Consider the following 16128-nt stretch of genomic DNA (forward strand, 5'->3'; position numbering starts at 1 on the left):
TTTTACCTAATGATATCCCAAGTTTGTCACAAGCTTGAAGAAACTGAAAAATAACGAAAATGTTATTCAAATTAATGTAACATGCATTTTAATTTATGATAATTGTGTTCCATATATGGAATTTCCATAACAATATTGAAAGATTAAATAAAATTGTGTTATTTATATAAAAGCTCGTTTCTGTGCCTCAAAATATTACTTGAGTTTATATATCCAGGAAGGAACTCTTTTTCCAACAGAAGTATTAAGTCTAATATTTAAATTGAGGAAACTTTGATTTCAAACTCTTCGGCTAAAACATCTAAATAAACAGAAACTGTGCTTTGACAATTACCGTAGAAATTTCTAGTTTCTCTTGGATATTGTTTTTCTCATTGCGATGTTGGAACGACCTCTGCATTCATTAGAAACCTTTTGCCCATTGATGGGTCATGTTTATTTAGCAAAGTGGAATTAGTATTCTGAATATAGCATTTTACCGAGGGAGCACACTTTTTTCCATGGCAACCCATGCAGCCTTTGTGAATGAATCAATGAGAAAGAGAATCAATTTTGCAAGTTCAGTTGGCTGGAAGGATCTTCAATAAAGGAGGGAGCTACTTTGTCCTTGCTTTTTACGTTTTATGGCCAGTCTTACCCACATGATGCCTGTCTCGACTTATTTGTGAGTTATTTCAGCATTTTTACAATTTCCTTTCAGTTCTGCTTCAGTTATAATATACATGCATAAGGCCTACCATTGTGAAAATGGTTAGTGGCTTATTTTCATCTGATATTGCACGGAGAAGCTATTCGTTATCAACTTAGTTTTGGTTCCGAGGTTTTGTCTTAAGTTTGTGCATTCTTAAAAATTTCAAGGTTTAGGGTTTTGTTCATGAACTGCTGTGTGGATAAACCTTTAATTCAGGTGGAAGTTATGCTGTTTCAATATGTTTTTAAGGAGAAACATTTGATAGTCTTGAATTACAATATTTCTTCTGGCAAAACTTTGATTTTCTTAACCTTATGCAAGTGTTATAAACTTGTGGTAGTACAACCTGGATAAGTAAACTTACACATAAACTGGAAACAACCAAGTCAATTGATTCGTTTGAATTGAGGCATATTCTTGCTCATAATGTCATGACTCATTCTTTGCATGCCTCTCAGAGAAATTTTAATTTATTTATTGTGGCAACAGGATCTGTGTGTGTGATTATGTTTCTTCTTCAATTCCCTCTGCTTTGTTTGGTGTGAGCTCCAATTCAGTTTTATTTCTGGTAAATTCATCATTAAAAATTAATCAGCGCAACATTATGTTAGCCCTAAGATCCAGAAATAAAGACACACTTGAATATTGTAACTCAGCATATATCTTAGTTGCTAGTTCACATTTACTGAAATTATTAATTGTTACAAAATTTTAGGTTATTGTTCCTTTTGTGTTTGTCACTCTGCAATTTTGAAATGCTTTACCCGATTTTTTCATGGTTTAAGCTTAAAGTTAAAACCCCTTGATAGTTAAAGTTTCACACATAAAACATTTCAAGCTTTTCAAAGAAATTCTTGAAGTGCAATCAAATAATATTATACTTCTGTTATTACGCTATACGTGTTAAGAAATATTTTATATTACAATAATAATTATTCTTATGAATTACGGAGACTACAAAGAAATGAACTATATTATTGAAATCTGTAGCAGATTGTGAGCCTGGTAGAAAGTTGAGTAATAATGAAATCCATCTAAACAGATAATTCATCTAGACACTGATGTTACATGTGATAATTGCTAACTTATATATGGAGAATTCTGCCTTTTTTTCTGGACTCTGCAATTGTTAAGCCTCTTGGCAGTGTCTGTGTTGCAATTTGAATTTATCTTCAAACCATTTTGATTTTTACTTTTCCTTGTCTTGTATTCCTTATCATAATCTGAAGCAAAAGGAAATAAAAATCCCAGACTAGTTTTAAAAATTTTAAACCGAAAGTAGATTTAAACCTTGACGTAATGTGTACACTTCGTCTTGACCTTGGTGATGTTTGACTGTGTTTATGCCAATCTTTCCTGTTGTGCTTAAACAAGCATTACAGGATGGTTATGAAAATATTGAACCATCTAGAGATGCATCAAAGTCACAGAGTTAGGCTTTTGTTAAATTTAAACCTTCCAAGCTAGTTATTGAAATCGTCACTTTTTTGTTCTTGATATCCTTCAGGGGCAATGCTTACCATTACAGTGATGGCACGATGTTTGCACAGCAAGCAGGAGCACCTTATCTTGATGCAGGCCAAGCAGCACAAAATTTTACGGCCGCCACAACACCAGGGGCAGTCACAAGTGGACAGACATTCTTACAGGTTACTCCTGCTGGGACAACCATGCAGGCACAGCGACACCCAATAACGCACACAACCAGGGCGTCTCCTGCGACAGTAAGTTCCCTTCTGAAGGCGTTAACACCTTCAGTAAAAGGTCAACTCATTTATCTACAAGAGTGGATTGATCAACATTTAATTTCCCGATGCATCATGAATTGACATAAATTATTTTCATTCCAGCAAATAGGGAACAGAAGTGTAATAACTTACCAACTAGTGAGTCTTGGTGTAACATAAATTATCATAATTCGATTAGATGTAAATCAGTGCGGAGAAGGAAATTAGATTCAGGTTGGAGATTTACAGTGTAGTTTTAGTGAAGTTTCTCTTAGGTTTTCTAGTTATTTAATACATAAGGATTAGGATGGTTCACATGTGGCAAACATTCACTTAAAGTTGGTCATGTACATCATTACATTACATAACATCTCAATAAAAAATAAAAATAAAATAAAACAAAAAATAGTGTAAGAGCATCATTTTATGGATCAGAAGTAACTTTGGGTTAAAATTTTAAATTGACTCTCTAAAAATGTTAGTAACTACATGTATTCCTTCTTGTCCTTGGCTTGTATAATTTTGATTAAAATAAATTAAAATCAACAAGTTTCTTATGTTTTGGCCTGTTCTCATAGATATAGTACCTGTTCTCAGGTGGAAAAATTTATAATCCGATTGTGCATTCAAAGGTACAATGGTTGGTCGACAACTATGAGACAGCAGAAGGAGTGAGTTTACCACGTAGTACTCTGTACAATCATTACCTTCAACACTGCCAGGGAAACAAGCTAGATGCAGTGAATGCCGCAAGCTTTGGAAAGCTTATCAGATCAGTGTTCATGGGATTAAGAACCAGACGATTAGGCACAAGGTAAGGATAAGTTACATGTACTTCTGATCACTAAACATGTTTTTTTTTTTTGTTACAGTTGAATCCCACCATTTCAAACTTTAGGGGGTAATGCAAAATACTTAACAAATAGATTCCATGTTGCTGTACATCTGCTCAGTAATAGATCATAGATGACGTCAAAATGTGGTAAGAACAAAAAAAGTGGCACACAAGGCGATAGCCGAGTGTGTCACTGATGTTCTTACCACATTGTGACATCTTCTGTGATCTATTACTGAACAGACACATGGCAACATGGAATCTATTTGTTTTATATAATAACGAAACAAACTGTCTACTACAGATAAAGCTTTTTTCATTTCAAAATCTCTCAACATAACTCGAAAGCTGGCCTTTGCCCACTTTGGCGAACACAAAAAAAGCCATTTGAATTTGACGTAATCTATTGTCTATACAAATTGAAGCAATCTCATTGGTTGCTATGCATAGCAAAGAACTGTGATTGGTCCAGGAAAATCACACCACTGTCAAACTTGACTCAAGCATCACTTCTTGTGGAATGAAAACTTACAGCGAAAGCAGAATTGAACTGCAAAATCTACAAATCTTAAAGAAAATGCTGGATAAGTCAAGTCAGTTTTTGTCATCAGAGCAGCCCTGTGAGCCAAAAAGCTTGGATGTTGCCTGGAATATTGCAGGAGTTCAAAAACTACGCTCGGAAAAATTGCGGCTGCGGTCAACCTGGAGGCCATTTGATTCGAGTTTTGAATGAAAGGAGCATTAGTGATGGTGGAAATTGTTCTCTGTGGTTGGTGATTCTCAAATCAGTTTGAAATAGTGTCGAAGACACCTTTTAGCTGCGATACAGTTGGCCGTGAGCTGTAGTGAGCTATACTTTGCTCGCTGCTGTGCCCTGAAATGGACTGGAACATTCGCATCGGAAAGCAAGGTTATGTGTTTATTTTAAGTGATTTTAAGAAGTGGTTTTGATGTTTTATTCCAGACAATCACTGTGTCAACAATTATTTTGAGACTGAGAAAAGTTCAATGTTTTAAATAAATTAATCTCATAAACATTTTGTTTATTGGGTTTGTTAAATTCGAGATAAAGCAATGGTTCTCGGCTTACCAAGACTAATTTTTAATTTATGTTTGGTTTAGTCTCACTCGACTGCTGAATGAGACTGCTCAAGTATTTTTTCTGAGTCATTTTCTAAAAAAGAAACGGCTTTATCTTTCTTCTTCCTGCTAGACTATGCTTCTGGTACCTGTTCAATGCCTGGACAAGACTTTCTTGTACCTGATCTTTTGCCCAGTCATGTAAAATATTATCTAAATTCTCAAATCTTTTCGCCATTTTAAAACACAGAGGGAAAAACTTTGAAATGATGACGTCAATCGTGCATCTGTCCTCTAATAGATCGTAGGCGAGAACCAATCAAAATGTGAGAATAACTTGGGTCATTATATAATTCAAAATAGCAGGAGTTTGACATGACTGATAGTAAATGACTGAAGAACAAATCCAAGGGAAATTGTTTTGAGTTCAAAATAAGGGAAATAACCAAGTTCGAACTAGCAGGGTCCTACTGTATTTTGATTTTCTTTAATCTACAGGTGTCCTTTGTGCATATTGAAATTTGTCCTTCAGGCCTATGAAAATGTATTTTATTAATATTATAGCAATTATTGTTATTTGTGAAATAAATTTTCATGGCCCTGAAGGAAGAGTTTCACAAAAATTCCTCAGAAATCCCCAAATTAAAGCTTTTGTACATATTTGTAATGAAGTATGATTGGTAAAGTTAAATGTGATAAGCAGGGGTTTCATTAAGGGCCGGGCACCAGGCAAATTGACTGGCTGTGAGAATGATTTTGGCCACCTGGTTTGACCATCTAGAGGAAAGTTTTTCTTAGAAAGAAAGTTCATTTCAAATAGTTTTGCCCACCTGTGAAGACCAGTTGCCCTCTTGCTAAAAACGTTAATGAAACCCATGAATAAGATTTCTTCTGTGGAAAGTAATGATTTTGATGAGAAAATCAGGTTTATTTTCTTGTATTCTTAAATAGCAGTCAAGTGCTATTATTTTCAGATTATCTTTTAGCATTAAATGTCATCATTAAATATAGCAGAAACTGTTGAACTAATATTTGCTCCTAATAAAATACATAATATTTCCTTTCCACTTACAGTATAACCTGTTCTTGATATCTTGTTTGAGCATGCATTAGCAAACATTTTTGCCTTGTTCACACAATTCCGAGTTCTAATGATTCAACCATTGCACCTGCTAGGTTTTCCTTGTCTGATGATGTGTAGACAGTTTTTCATTTCCAACTGGTCTTATTTCCTTTACGGTCTAATCATATTATTTCTGGATTGGCTGATTAGTGTTTAAATGACAATATTAATGAGATGATGGAAATTGTAGACTTCGCATAAAGCAAATCTTTTACATTTAAAATTAGTGTTTCAACAGAATCAAGATGCTTGTGACATATAAATTTGAAAAGATAAACATGGTAATACTAAAAATTAGAGTAAGTTACATGTAACAAAACTCTTGTTCTGCTCATTTTATGTGTTTAAAGAAATATAACACTAATACATGCACATGACGTTTTGGCATCATTTTGTCACCATTATCAAAATAATGCAGATTTTTAAGTTGGAAGGTTAAAGTTATATGGTTTAGTTTATGTCATGTTTTAAATTAGACGAAAGTAACAAATGAAACCAAAAATTTGGAAAGAAAGAACTACTGGATCAACAACTTTCAATCATCAATTAATTGACTTTTGATTAACTTTTGATTCTAAATTTGACTCTCTCAATTTCTGTTTCAATCATTGCTTTGAACCAGTTTTGCGCACAGCCTAACAAGTCTTATCAAATGCTCTACTTTTGACACTGCAGGGGTAACTCCAAGTATCATTATTATGGAATACGCATTAAGCCAAGCTCACCACTCAATGCTTTGTCAGATGAAGCTCAGGTAGCCATGAGACAGTCACCATCCACACAGAAAAGGTAATTAAAAAAAAAATAGTTGGCAGAGAAATTTATTTGAATCTTGACTATTTGTATTGACAATAGCCCCTCCTCTATTTCCCACAAAAATCAACTTTTTTAATCCTTTTGTTTCTTGTGGACAAACACCATTTCTCATTTTGATTTTGCATGGTTAGTCATTGTAAAACACATAAATTCATTGACATCTCTTTACTTTGTCACAGACTGAAGCCTGCTGCCAGGTTGGATTCTACTGACACAGGTGAGGCAGCATCACACTCCCCGGCAGTGTCAGCTGATCAGCAAGCACAACAGAGCCAGATGCAGCAGCACCAGCAATACCTTGGTGATGTCACACAGGGTCTGCCAGAGTTTGAGGAACTGGACCTCAAAGATTGCCCTCTTCCAGGTAATCAGTGCTTGAAATTTCAAGAAAATATTTGGAGCTAGGTGAACAGTGCATGTAAAATTTGAGTAAAAGCCCATCTTCAAAAAAGGATTAACATGCAATCTTAAGTGATTCTGTCACATTAAAAGATAACTTGTGAAGTTGGCGTGATTTGTCGTGTGTCAGTGCAACGTGAAGTTAAGTTTTGGCCAGAGGTCTGGTGGTGACCTGGAAACCTGAAATTTTTGCTGTGGAATCCCCAGTTTTCTATTCCATGGAATTCAAATCATTATGTTGTTTAAGCTAATTCACATTTTGCTCCTTTTGGTAAGCACCAAGAATCATGACCTCTGGCCCGACCTGATTTTCTGAGCATGCGCAGAGTCACTGGAAGTCTTTGATTCACAGACTTCCCATCAAATCTGGCAAGTCTGATTGGCTACGTATACGAAACAAATAGTCTGTGCATGCTCAGAAAATCGGGTCTGGCCAGAGGTTGCAATTTTTGGTGCTGATGAAAGAGCTGTAGAGCCCCATGTTATTAGCCAAGAGTTCTGGAGACCTGAATGCCTTGAGACCCAATAATGACACTAAAATGTCCTTGTGCTTATTTGTTTCTTACAGAGGGGATTACTGACCAAGATCTTGACTCTTTTGTTGACATGTACCGGGAACACTGTGAGGTAGGAATCCTATTTTAAAGCTGTCTGTACATTTTATGTTTTTTCAGAGACAATATAATCAGGTCATTCATTCTAACATATGAGACTTGCTACTGCAAATGATTTCAGATAGGAGTAACTAATTTATCAGTGGTGGGTATTGAAACATAAATGGTTTTAATTCTTTGTTTTACAGGCTTTCCTTGATGTTGTAGTCAACTTGCAGTTTACTTTGGTGGAATCCTTGTGGCAAACATTTTGGCGACACCCAGCAGAAGATAAATCCGGCTCTGGAGCAGAGGATGATGAGAAAAAAGATGGAGGGTAAGAGTGCACACTATACTCAAGAGCGTTCCTCAATTACAGCGCCGTAGCCAGTAGGAGGCAAACCAAGGCACTTGACTCAGTCAATTTTTTTGTTTCTGTCATTTTTCTTGTTTGAAGGAGGAAAGCAAAATGCTGCTTAATACCTAGGAAGAGAATTTAACCATGGACATTGCCTCAGTCAACTTTTTCGGCTACGGCCCTGAATTAATTAGTTAAAGTGAAGTGATAATTAATCATAATAACTGCATGTAATAGTACAATACAATACCTGTCATGACACTCCCCTGGTGGGGCTTCTCTGGGACAATACAAGTAAAACAGGGTCATGGATCACAGCTGTTCAAAATGTTGAAATAAGCCTGCACATTCTGTGGGTTTCATCATCTTGTCTCTGAAATTGAGAGCAGTTAGTGCTCAGTTAGAAAGCCATCACCCAAACACAATCCTAGCACACTGGCTAGGACTTAGACTGTGATTATGTCTAGAGCCCGACACATGAGGAGGAATATGGACGGGGTTCAAGTGAACTGCAGAAATCCAACCTAACACGTAAATTACTTTGCCACTATGTATCCTCTCCACCCAAAATGGCAATTAATTTTTGCTTGTGCAATTTCTCTTAGTGATGATGGAGAATATGAGAGCAGGCTAGCCCAGAGCAAACTGCTACAGCTGTGTGAGTATGATCCAGTGATAACATTCATCAAGGCTTGTGATCACCTCCTATATCAGACACTGGTTGAAATCCTTATTCCTGATGTTCTACGACCAATTCCAGGTATGACAATTCATCCCTAGCTGCTGTTAAAATACATAACTCGTGCAATCCATTTTGCAATTGATTGAATTATTCACGCATGTTAAGTGGTTCTTACTTATGATCAATTGAAGGACAGACATATAGATGATGCAGGGTTTTGCTCTAGAAGTGCCCGGGTGCCACAGGCGACTAACTTTTACTTTTGGGCGACTGGAAAAACTTACTTTTGCCATATAAGCTGAAGTGCTGGGTGCCCAGGATTTCATGGTTATGAACCTTTGGGCTCCTTGTAATTTTTCTTTAGACCACAACCTTGTGATGTCATCAGCATTTCTATTTGTTTCTTTATTATTATTTATAAAACGAATAGATTCCGTATTTACCTTGATTCTGTTGAGCTACTGATCACATCACATGAGACGTCAAAATGTGGTAAGAACATCAGTGACACTTGGCTGTGATAATTGCCAAGTGTGCCACTTTTTTGTTCTTATCACATTTTGACATCATCCGCAATCAATAACTGAACAGATTCATCACAACATGGAACCTATTTGTTAAACTTCATTCAATTTTCCTGCAAGAATATACTCCTCCCTTTGTCTATGAAGTATACTGTGCACCAATGCAAAGTCAATGAAAAATACAGCAATTGATAGTTTGGGATTTTTTCTCCCTCCAGCTTCTCTGACACAAGCTGTACGTAATTTTGCTAAAGGCCTTGAGGGCTGGCTGGTGAACAGCCTGGATCAGATCCCTAAAAAGATGGCTGATGTCAAAGTGAGTATGATTGCAATCCATGTTTTGTACTGCAAATGTTTAATCTGTTATCAAATGCTTTGGTTGATCTATACTGTCTTTATCTAACAGGTATCCACTTGTAGTGCATTTGCACAGACTCTCCGCCGCTACACGTCACTGAACCATTTGGCTCAAGCTGCACGTGCTGTGCTTCAGAACTCTTCTCAGATCAGTCAGATGCTGGCTGACTTGAACAGAGTGGACTTTGCCAATGTGCAAGTAAGCTTTCAATTTTGTTAGTTAAATGACATTTTGAAAAAACTTTCTGTTTTAATACAAGGCTGTGGTCCAAGAAAAATTACAAGGAAACAAAGGATCCTATAACCCAAAAATCCTGGGTGCCCAGCACTTAAGTTTATGTGAAAAAAGAAAGTTTTTCCAGTTGCCCAAAGTCAAAAATTAGTCACCTATGGCACCTGGGTGCTTATAAAGCACAGCCCTGTTTGATGACTCCCTAAACGGAGTAAGTTTGTTCTCCATCTAACTCAATGCATTTGAAAGTAATCTAATCCATTTCAGAGGCTAATATTGCAGTTTATTTCTCCTGTAGGAGCAAGCCTCATGGGTGTGTCAGTGTGACGACAATATGGTGTATCGACTGGAGCAGGATTTTAAACTCACCCTCCAGCAACAGGTGCGATGCAGCAAATTGTCATTTTGTACTGCTGTTCAAGGGTAGATCATGCTATTGACCTGGTCCCAGTTGTTCGAAAGTTGGATAATGCTATCCACTGGATGAATCACTAATAATCCACTGGTTAAGTCATGTAGGTGTTGAACGAGTGAAGATCATGGACCTGATTTACTGTGAGTTATAACTGTTGTTAGAAGCATTTGTTTTCTTTTTTATAGAATTCTCTTGAACAATGGGCAAGCTGGTTGGAAGGTGTAGTTGATCAAGTTCTTAAGCAGCACGAGGGGACGGAGGAGTTTCCTAAGGCAGCAAGACAGTTCCTCTTAAAGTGGTCATTTTACAGGTACGACTGCTTTCTAAAATAAGTAGTTTTGAAATTTACTGTTTGTAAAGCTTTAGTACAGGAAAAACACTTCTAATGTAAAATTATTGTAAAAAGTAAAACAAAAAATCATGTCATGGTATAAAGCTTCAAGAAATTGTAGTTTTAGCAAGGGTCTTAACTTGTTGGAACTTACATGTAACTCTCTTTTGCGTATCATGTGCATACATCCTTTATTTGAAAAGGTTGAATTAAAGGCAGCACCAGTCTTTTATTGTAGTACATGTATTTATTAAGATCACCCTAACAATTCAACATTTTTCATTTAGTTGTTTTTGATGGAGAGAGGCACTTTGAGGGTGATGTGCCTTACTCAAGAAAATAAATTCTCAGTCTCGACAAATGCTCTGATTATTTTGCCACCGAACGTAAATGTTTGGCCATACATGTTGTTAAATAATCTGGTCTGTTTTATCTTGGTCAATTTTAGTTCCATGATAATTCGTGACCTGACCTTGCGAAGTGCGGCCAGCTTTGGCTCGTTCCATTTGATCAGGCTACTTTATGACGAGTACATGTTTTATCTGGTTGAACACAAAGTTGCCAAAGCTATTGGTGCATCACCCATGGCTGTTATGGGAGAGGTGAGTGATCACAAGAACATTAAGAAAATTTGTTGTTCTACAATTGACACTCCTTTATTTTAGTGTGATGTTTAGGAACTTCAAAATTCACAAGGAGTGTGTGAAACCTGACAACAATTTTTCAGTCATGCATAAGCATATCGGAAGGAGACAAGGATGTATTAGGAACCGAGCTTATGCAGATTAAGCAGAGACAAATTGCAATATTGTACAACAGCTCTTGCACACAAGGTCTAGAATACTCTCACATTCTGGACAGAATGTGAAAGCCAGGCTGAGTCCACAGTATTTTCAGCACTCTATATTTACAGAATGAGCAGAACTGAAAACTTGACACTTATGTTTTATATAGCTCATCATTGTGTAAGAAATGCCATGTCGCTTCTGACTTTGTTTTTCTTTTGTCCTTTTTCAGTTTGTTGGCCTTGGGTCAGCATTGTCCATGGGCTTGGATACAGTGGAAAATAGTCTTCTAACAGAACAGCCCGACTGCACACTAAGCTGTAAGTACAGTGAATCCCCTCTTTGCTCATTTAATAATGTATGCTAGGGGTGGGGCTCCCATATGAAAATGTCAATGGTGCTCATCAAAAAATTCGAATTAACCCCCTAAGGAGACCAATCTGGGTGTGTCTCAACCCCATTTGACACCCTAAAAGGTACAGAATAGGATTGATTACCAGACGCTGTCCAGGAAGGAATCCCACACTAGTAGACTGGACTTGACAGACTGGTCAATATCAAGCCTGAGAATGGAAATAAGAGCGTTTTTTTTTTTAATTATTTCTTCAAGTGCACCCTAAAAGATACTTTGATAGCTAAGAATAGTGGCGTTTCATTTTGAACACCCTAAGTGAGACCAGAATTCTTGGCAGGCTATCTTAAATGTGGCAGATTAGTGTTAATGATCTTGTTTTTGTATTAATAAATAAATTATTCTCACACCGGAACATTCTTTCCCCTGGGAATGTATGTTAATGGTGATAAATAGCAGCAGTAATGTATGATAATTATTTTCCTCTTGCAGATGGTTCCCAGGCCACCAGTTCTAGCAGCTCTTCTAGCAGTTCTCGGCCATCTGGGACCGGGTCCCTAGAGCCAGAAGCTAAACGGCCTCGTCCAAGCTAAACTGCCATGTATTATATCCCTGTAAAATATGAAAAGAAATATTTTATTCCTAAAAGCTTTTGATGGCATATTAATAAGTAAAAAAGGTTATTAATTAATAGTAATAAGAAACAAATGTTTCACTACTTGAGCACTTCAGAGCTACATTAACCATAAATTATGGGAATTATTTACCCTAGTTGTAACTTATATTGTTACAAAATATATGTTGCTTATTAGTACAGTTGATTGAAAGTAGGTTTTGTCTTACATGTTATTAGTGCAAGACAGTAAATAGTGCTTCTTATGATCAATTCCACATCCTTTATATAATTTCAGCACATAGTTACGCTAGTCCAACTTGCATTCTAATGATAAGAATGCCAAAATCCAAAAGCAATGCACACTGTAAGCTTTCTTTTCCCAAATCCCAATACTGTTAAATTTAGCAAAATCAGTGGTCAATAAAGAGAAGTTTTAATGTAGTTTCTTTGGGGTTTTCGAGGAATTGAAAACTTAACATGCAATAAGCAAAATGAGACATTTTGACAGTTTTTAAGAGTCTTTAAACTAAGCAACAATCAGTGTTTGAGAAACAGTAGTTTAAAATAATGATATGGATTGAGGTGGTTCCTTTAAAATCCAATTTTATGATAGTTTTTAACAATTCAAAATACTATTTTTACCAGGACAGTAGTTGCATATAATAAGGAAAAAATGCATTGTATGAAACAGCATATTTTAACAACCATCTAGAGAAAAAGCTTTCTTTGTTGAAAATAAAATTCAGTTGTCTGTTTACAGTGAAAAAGCATTTTAATAAATTGATGTAAAATCAACAGCTTAAACCTTTGGGGACCTTTCTGAGATACCCTTTTTATTACATTTTTGTTCTTTTCAGAATCAGCACAGTTTGAATATTGTGCCATGTTTCATTGCACATAGCTCTGAGATATCAAGATTACTTGTTAGACATTGTTTCCAATTAACCTGGAATCTGTCTTAACAGTGACAAAATAAGGTCTATTCCTCCAAATCTGAAGTGAAGAGGGTTTATGCAAGCTTGAAATTTGTATTATGTGGATAGGGTTTTTTGGGCACATAGACACTTTGCGATCATGTCTGCTGTCTTGCATGAAACTTGTTTTCAACTACATATTGTTGTTTTGTTTGGCTTCATTTGTTCACCTGAAATCACTTTAACAACTTAAAGTCTCAAAATATTTATTCTGTACATACCTGATTTTGTTGAACAAGTCGGCTTATTGTATTTTAGCAGTCAGCTTTTTTGTTAAATTAGTTAAAAAGTCTAACAGCTCTGTTATTTAGTCTTATGATCAGTATCTAACTTCTCTTTAACTTTTTGTAACAATTTCTGGGACCTGTAATCAACCCTTTTATCATCTTAGGGAAAGTATCTTGACCAAAGACAATTTTCTCATGAGGAGAATGACAGAAAATGTACAAAAAGACGTTAAGAGACTTCAGATATTGGTCAACTTGAGAAGGTCGTTCTTATTCAAGTATTTGACATTTATACAGTTATTGCTGTATCGGTACCTGAAACTACTCTACTAAATTATTTTCATTATATCATTAAAATCATTGAAAAAATATTATATTCCTAATCGTAATGTAATGGTTTTTTTTGTAGCATTAAAGAGCATTTTAGAAATGATATTGCTGTCTTAATATAACAGTGTAAATTTACTAGAATCGCAACTTGGTTCTATGCCAGCACCTTTCTACGTGAACCCACCCATAACACAGCTTTAATGAACTCCGAAGTACAGTGGAATACAGTCACCAACGGGCCAAGAAAATCCAGCCGTATTAATGGGGTGGCCGCACTAATGGGGTTTTCTTATAGGGAAATTATGGGTATTTCGCCGGGACAAAAATAGTGGCCGTAATAAGACTACTAACGAGGTGACCGTAAGGCAGGGTTGTATTAGGGATGGACAATGTTTTTTTAGGGGTAGGGGGTGTGGTGGCAATTTCCGAAAAAAAAAATTCCTACATGGTAAGAACTACTGGAAAAAAAACCGTGCAAGGGGAGCCATAGGAGAAAAATCGAACAAGGGCTTTCGATTCTGCCATCATTATTTTGATTTTTGACATTTTAGACAAAAATTCTTCCACAAGTTATTGCCCATCAAAAATATTCCATGCACAACCTGAAGGTGAGAAAACATTTCTTATTCCAGAAAATTGCCGCCACAAAACAAATTTGATGTGAGGGCCTGGTTGAATGGCAGAAAAAGGATGTCATGTTTATTTGTTTTTATTTTATTGTAGCTTTTCAAAAGAAAAAAACTGAAATCCTTACAAACTCTGTTGAACCCTGTGTGTGGGCTCGGGCAATCCCCATTACCCCGTCCACCGCGTTTTAGCTTTCCTACCCCTCCCTGGTTGGTCCTCTTTTACCCGTCATCTCTTGCAATTCCGCACGTCTGCACGTGAGTGGAGTGGAAGGGTTGTTACCTGATGAAGGAGTTTAGGTAAGTTTTCTTCTTTTCAACTTGCTTTTACGCGCTATTTGCGCAAGGACATTATGTTTACAGAGTATTTCACAAGGTTATTTGCTTTTTATTTCGTTAAAAAGGTGACAAGCTCGAATATCTCAAGACCGACATGCTGACACTGATGACCACTCAACACACAGTTTCATACCGGGTAAGATGCTTCCAAAGCTTTTGACTCGTTCTTCATTAACGTTTATTTCTAATGTAAACTTAATCTTAGAAATTTCGTATGAAATACCCAGCCAGAGCTTGCCAAATCAGTGAATGGACCTTCGGAAAATTTTAAACCTTTGTATATTTAATATAAGCAGTACAAGTTAATTAAAATAACAGAAACAAAATACCCCCCAGGGAGGGGGTACTCCCAGAAAAATTGGGTGAAGGTTTGTGGCCCGCTTCCCAAAACCCTTAACCTATTTATGACCAAAATCTGCGACACTCCCTACCCTATTAAGGACTAAAAATTCAAAACCCTATTTATGACCTGATCCTTAAATCAAAACCCTGTTTCAGACCTGTTTTATAATTAGTTCCCTAGTTCAGACCAATGTTAAATTACCGTAAAGATAATTTGTGAAGGGTTTTGTTGATTTTCGTTTCGATAATGACGAAAATTGGCTTATTGTTAAAAACATACCCATATCAAGGCTACAGTGCAAAACCATACCCTATTTACGACCAAAATGGCCAAAATCAGCTAAAATCGATACCCTTTTTATGACCAGAATGGCTGAAAAACCATACCCTTTGGGTCTGCACATACCTATATATTGCACATCCCTTTCTCCATTTGATTTTTGTGTCACACTAGCACACTTGCACAACAATAAAACAGTACAGTTACAAGCAGTTTTGGCAGTTGTTGAGGAAAAAGTTTGGTCAGTCAGTCAGTGGATGGGTGGTAAATGTTGCTGACCGGTGCATTCCGCGTTTACAGGGACAGTGGAGCTGGCGGGGGGGGGGGGGGGGGGCAGGGACTGGAGCCCCCCAATTTCAAGCAGAAAATACACAAAATACACAAAATAATAATTTTACAACTCTCCAGACTCCCTACAAGCTATTGCCTCGACAGTTGCTTGTAAGCCCCTTCCCCATTCCCCCCCCCCACCCCCAATTTAAATGAGTAGTAGACATTGTGAACAAAGTGGCTACCACTTTGCATCAACAAATTATGAGAATCTCAAAAGCGATGAAGCAATCTTTTGCATTTGGAGTCAAACAAGAGCTCCTAGAATTAAAGACTCTGTTGTATTCAGCAAAGGTGGGTGTACAATTCTATCCATCTTCGTCAATAGCTTTAACTTCACAACTTTTAACCAAAGTGTTGCCACACACCAAATCACCCCAGGCACCCCATCCTAATCCAACAGCGACCACACCCTCTACAATAACTGATCGCAAACGTCCACCACAACACAGACAGGAGGAGGGATGTAAATATGGTATGCACCACTAGATTAACAGCCAAGCCTTTTTGTAAGGTGATCCCATACTCCATGCGAGTCGGTGGTAGTAGCAGCTCCAATAGATATCTTGAAACTGTGGCCTGAGTAAGAACCCAAAAAACCAGCTGAATGCAAGATTGACTGCACAAATAAAGACAACAGCTTTTGAGACAATGGGGTGCCATCCTGAAACAGAAACAGGGGCCGTTGCACCTAGCCACAAACCTGGAGGTAATTGCCAATAGCCCTCAAAGGACAAATGGAAGAGTCACCTTGCCCCATTGAA

General features: G+C 36.9%; 1 protein-coding gene across 3 annotated transcripts in view; it reads left to right on the top strand.

The window, feature by feature from the left end:
* LOC145468940 (DNA-binding protein RFX2-like) overlaps positions 1 to 13550 on the top strand; it is a 15087-nt gene extending 1537 nt beyond the window's left edge. For 2 of the 3 annotated variants that reach the window (XM_081452652.1, XM_081452653.1), the window contains exons 4-17: positions 2199 to 2415; positions 3051 to 3232; positions 6132 to 6245; positions 6452 to 6636; positions 7240 to 7298; positions 7474 to 7601; positions 8228 to 8382; positions 9047 to 9144; positions 9235 to 9384; positions 9716 to 9799; positions 10018 to 10142; positions 10612 to 10765; positions 11181 to 11268; positions 11793 to 13550. In XM_081452652.1, coding sequence (XP_081308778.1) covers positions 2199 to 2415; positions 3051 to 3232; positions 6132 to 6245; positions 6452 to 6636; positions 7240 to 7298; positions 7474 to 7601; positions 8228 to 8382; positions 9047 to 9144; positions 9235 to 9384; positions 9716 to 9799; positions 10018 to 10142; positions 10612 to 10765; positions 11181 to 11268; positions 11793 to 11893 — 1840 coding nt within the window. In that variant the 3' untranslated portion in view covers positions 11894 to 13550. Of the gene's footprint in view, positions 1 to 226; positions 665 to 2198; positions 2416 to 3050; positions 3233 to 6131; positions 6246 to 6451; positions 6637 to 7239; positions 7299 to 7473; positions 7602 to 8227; positions 8383 to 9046; positions 9145 to 9234; positions 9385 to 9715; positions 9800 to 10017; positions 10143 to 10611; positions 10766 to 11180; positions 11269 to 11792 lie in introns of those variants that run through there. The other variant, XM_081452654.1, reaches the window with a different exon arrangement.
* Positions 13551 to 16128: the final 2578 nt, after the last annotated feature.

Source organism: Orbicella franksi, chromosome 14 (genome assembly GCF_964199315.1).
Source record: "Orbicella franksi chromosome 14, jaOrbFran1.1, whole genome shotgun sequence".
NCBI lineage: Eukaryota > Metazoa > Cnidaria > Anthozoa > Scleractinia > Merulinidae > Orbicella > Orbicella franksi.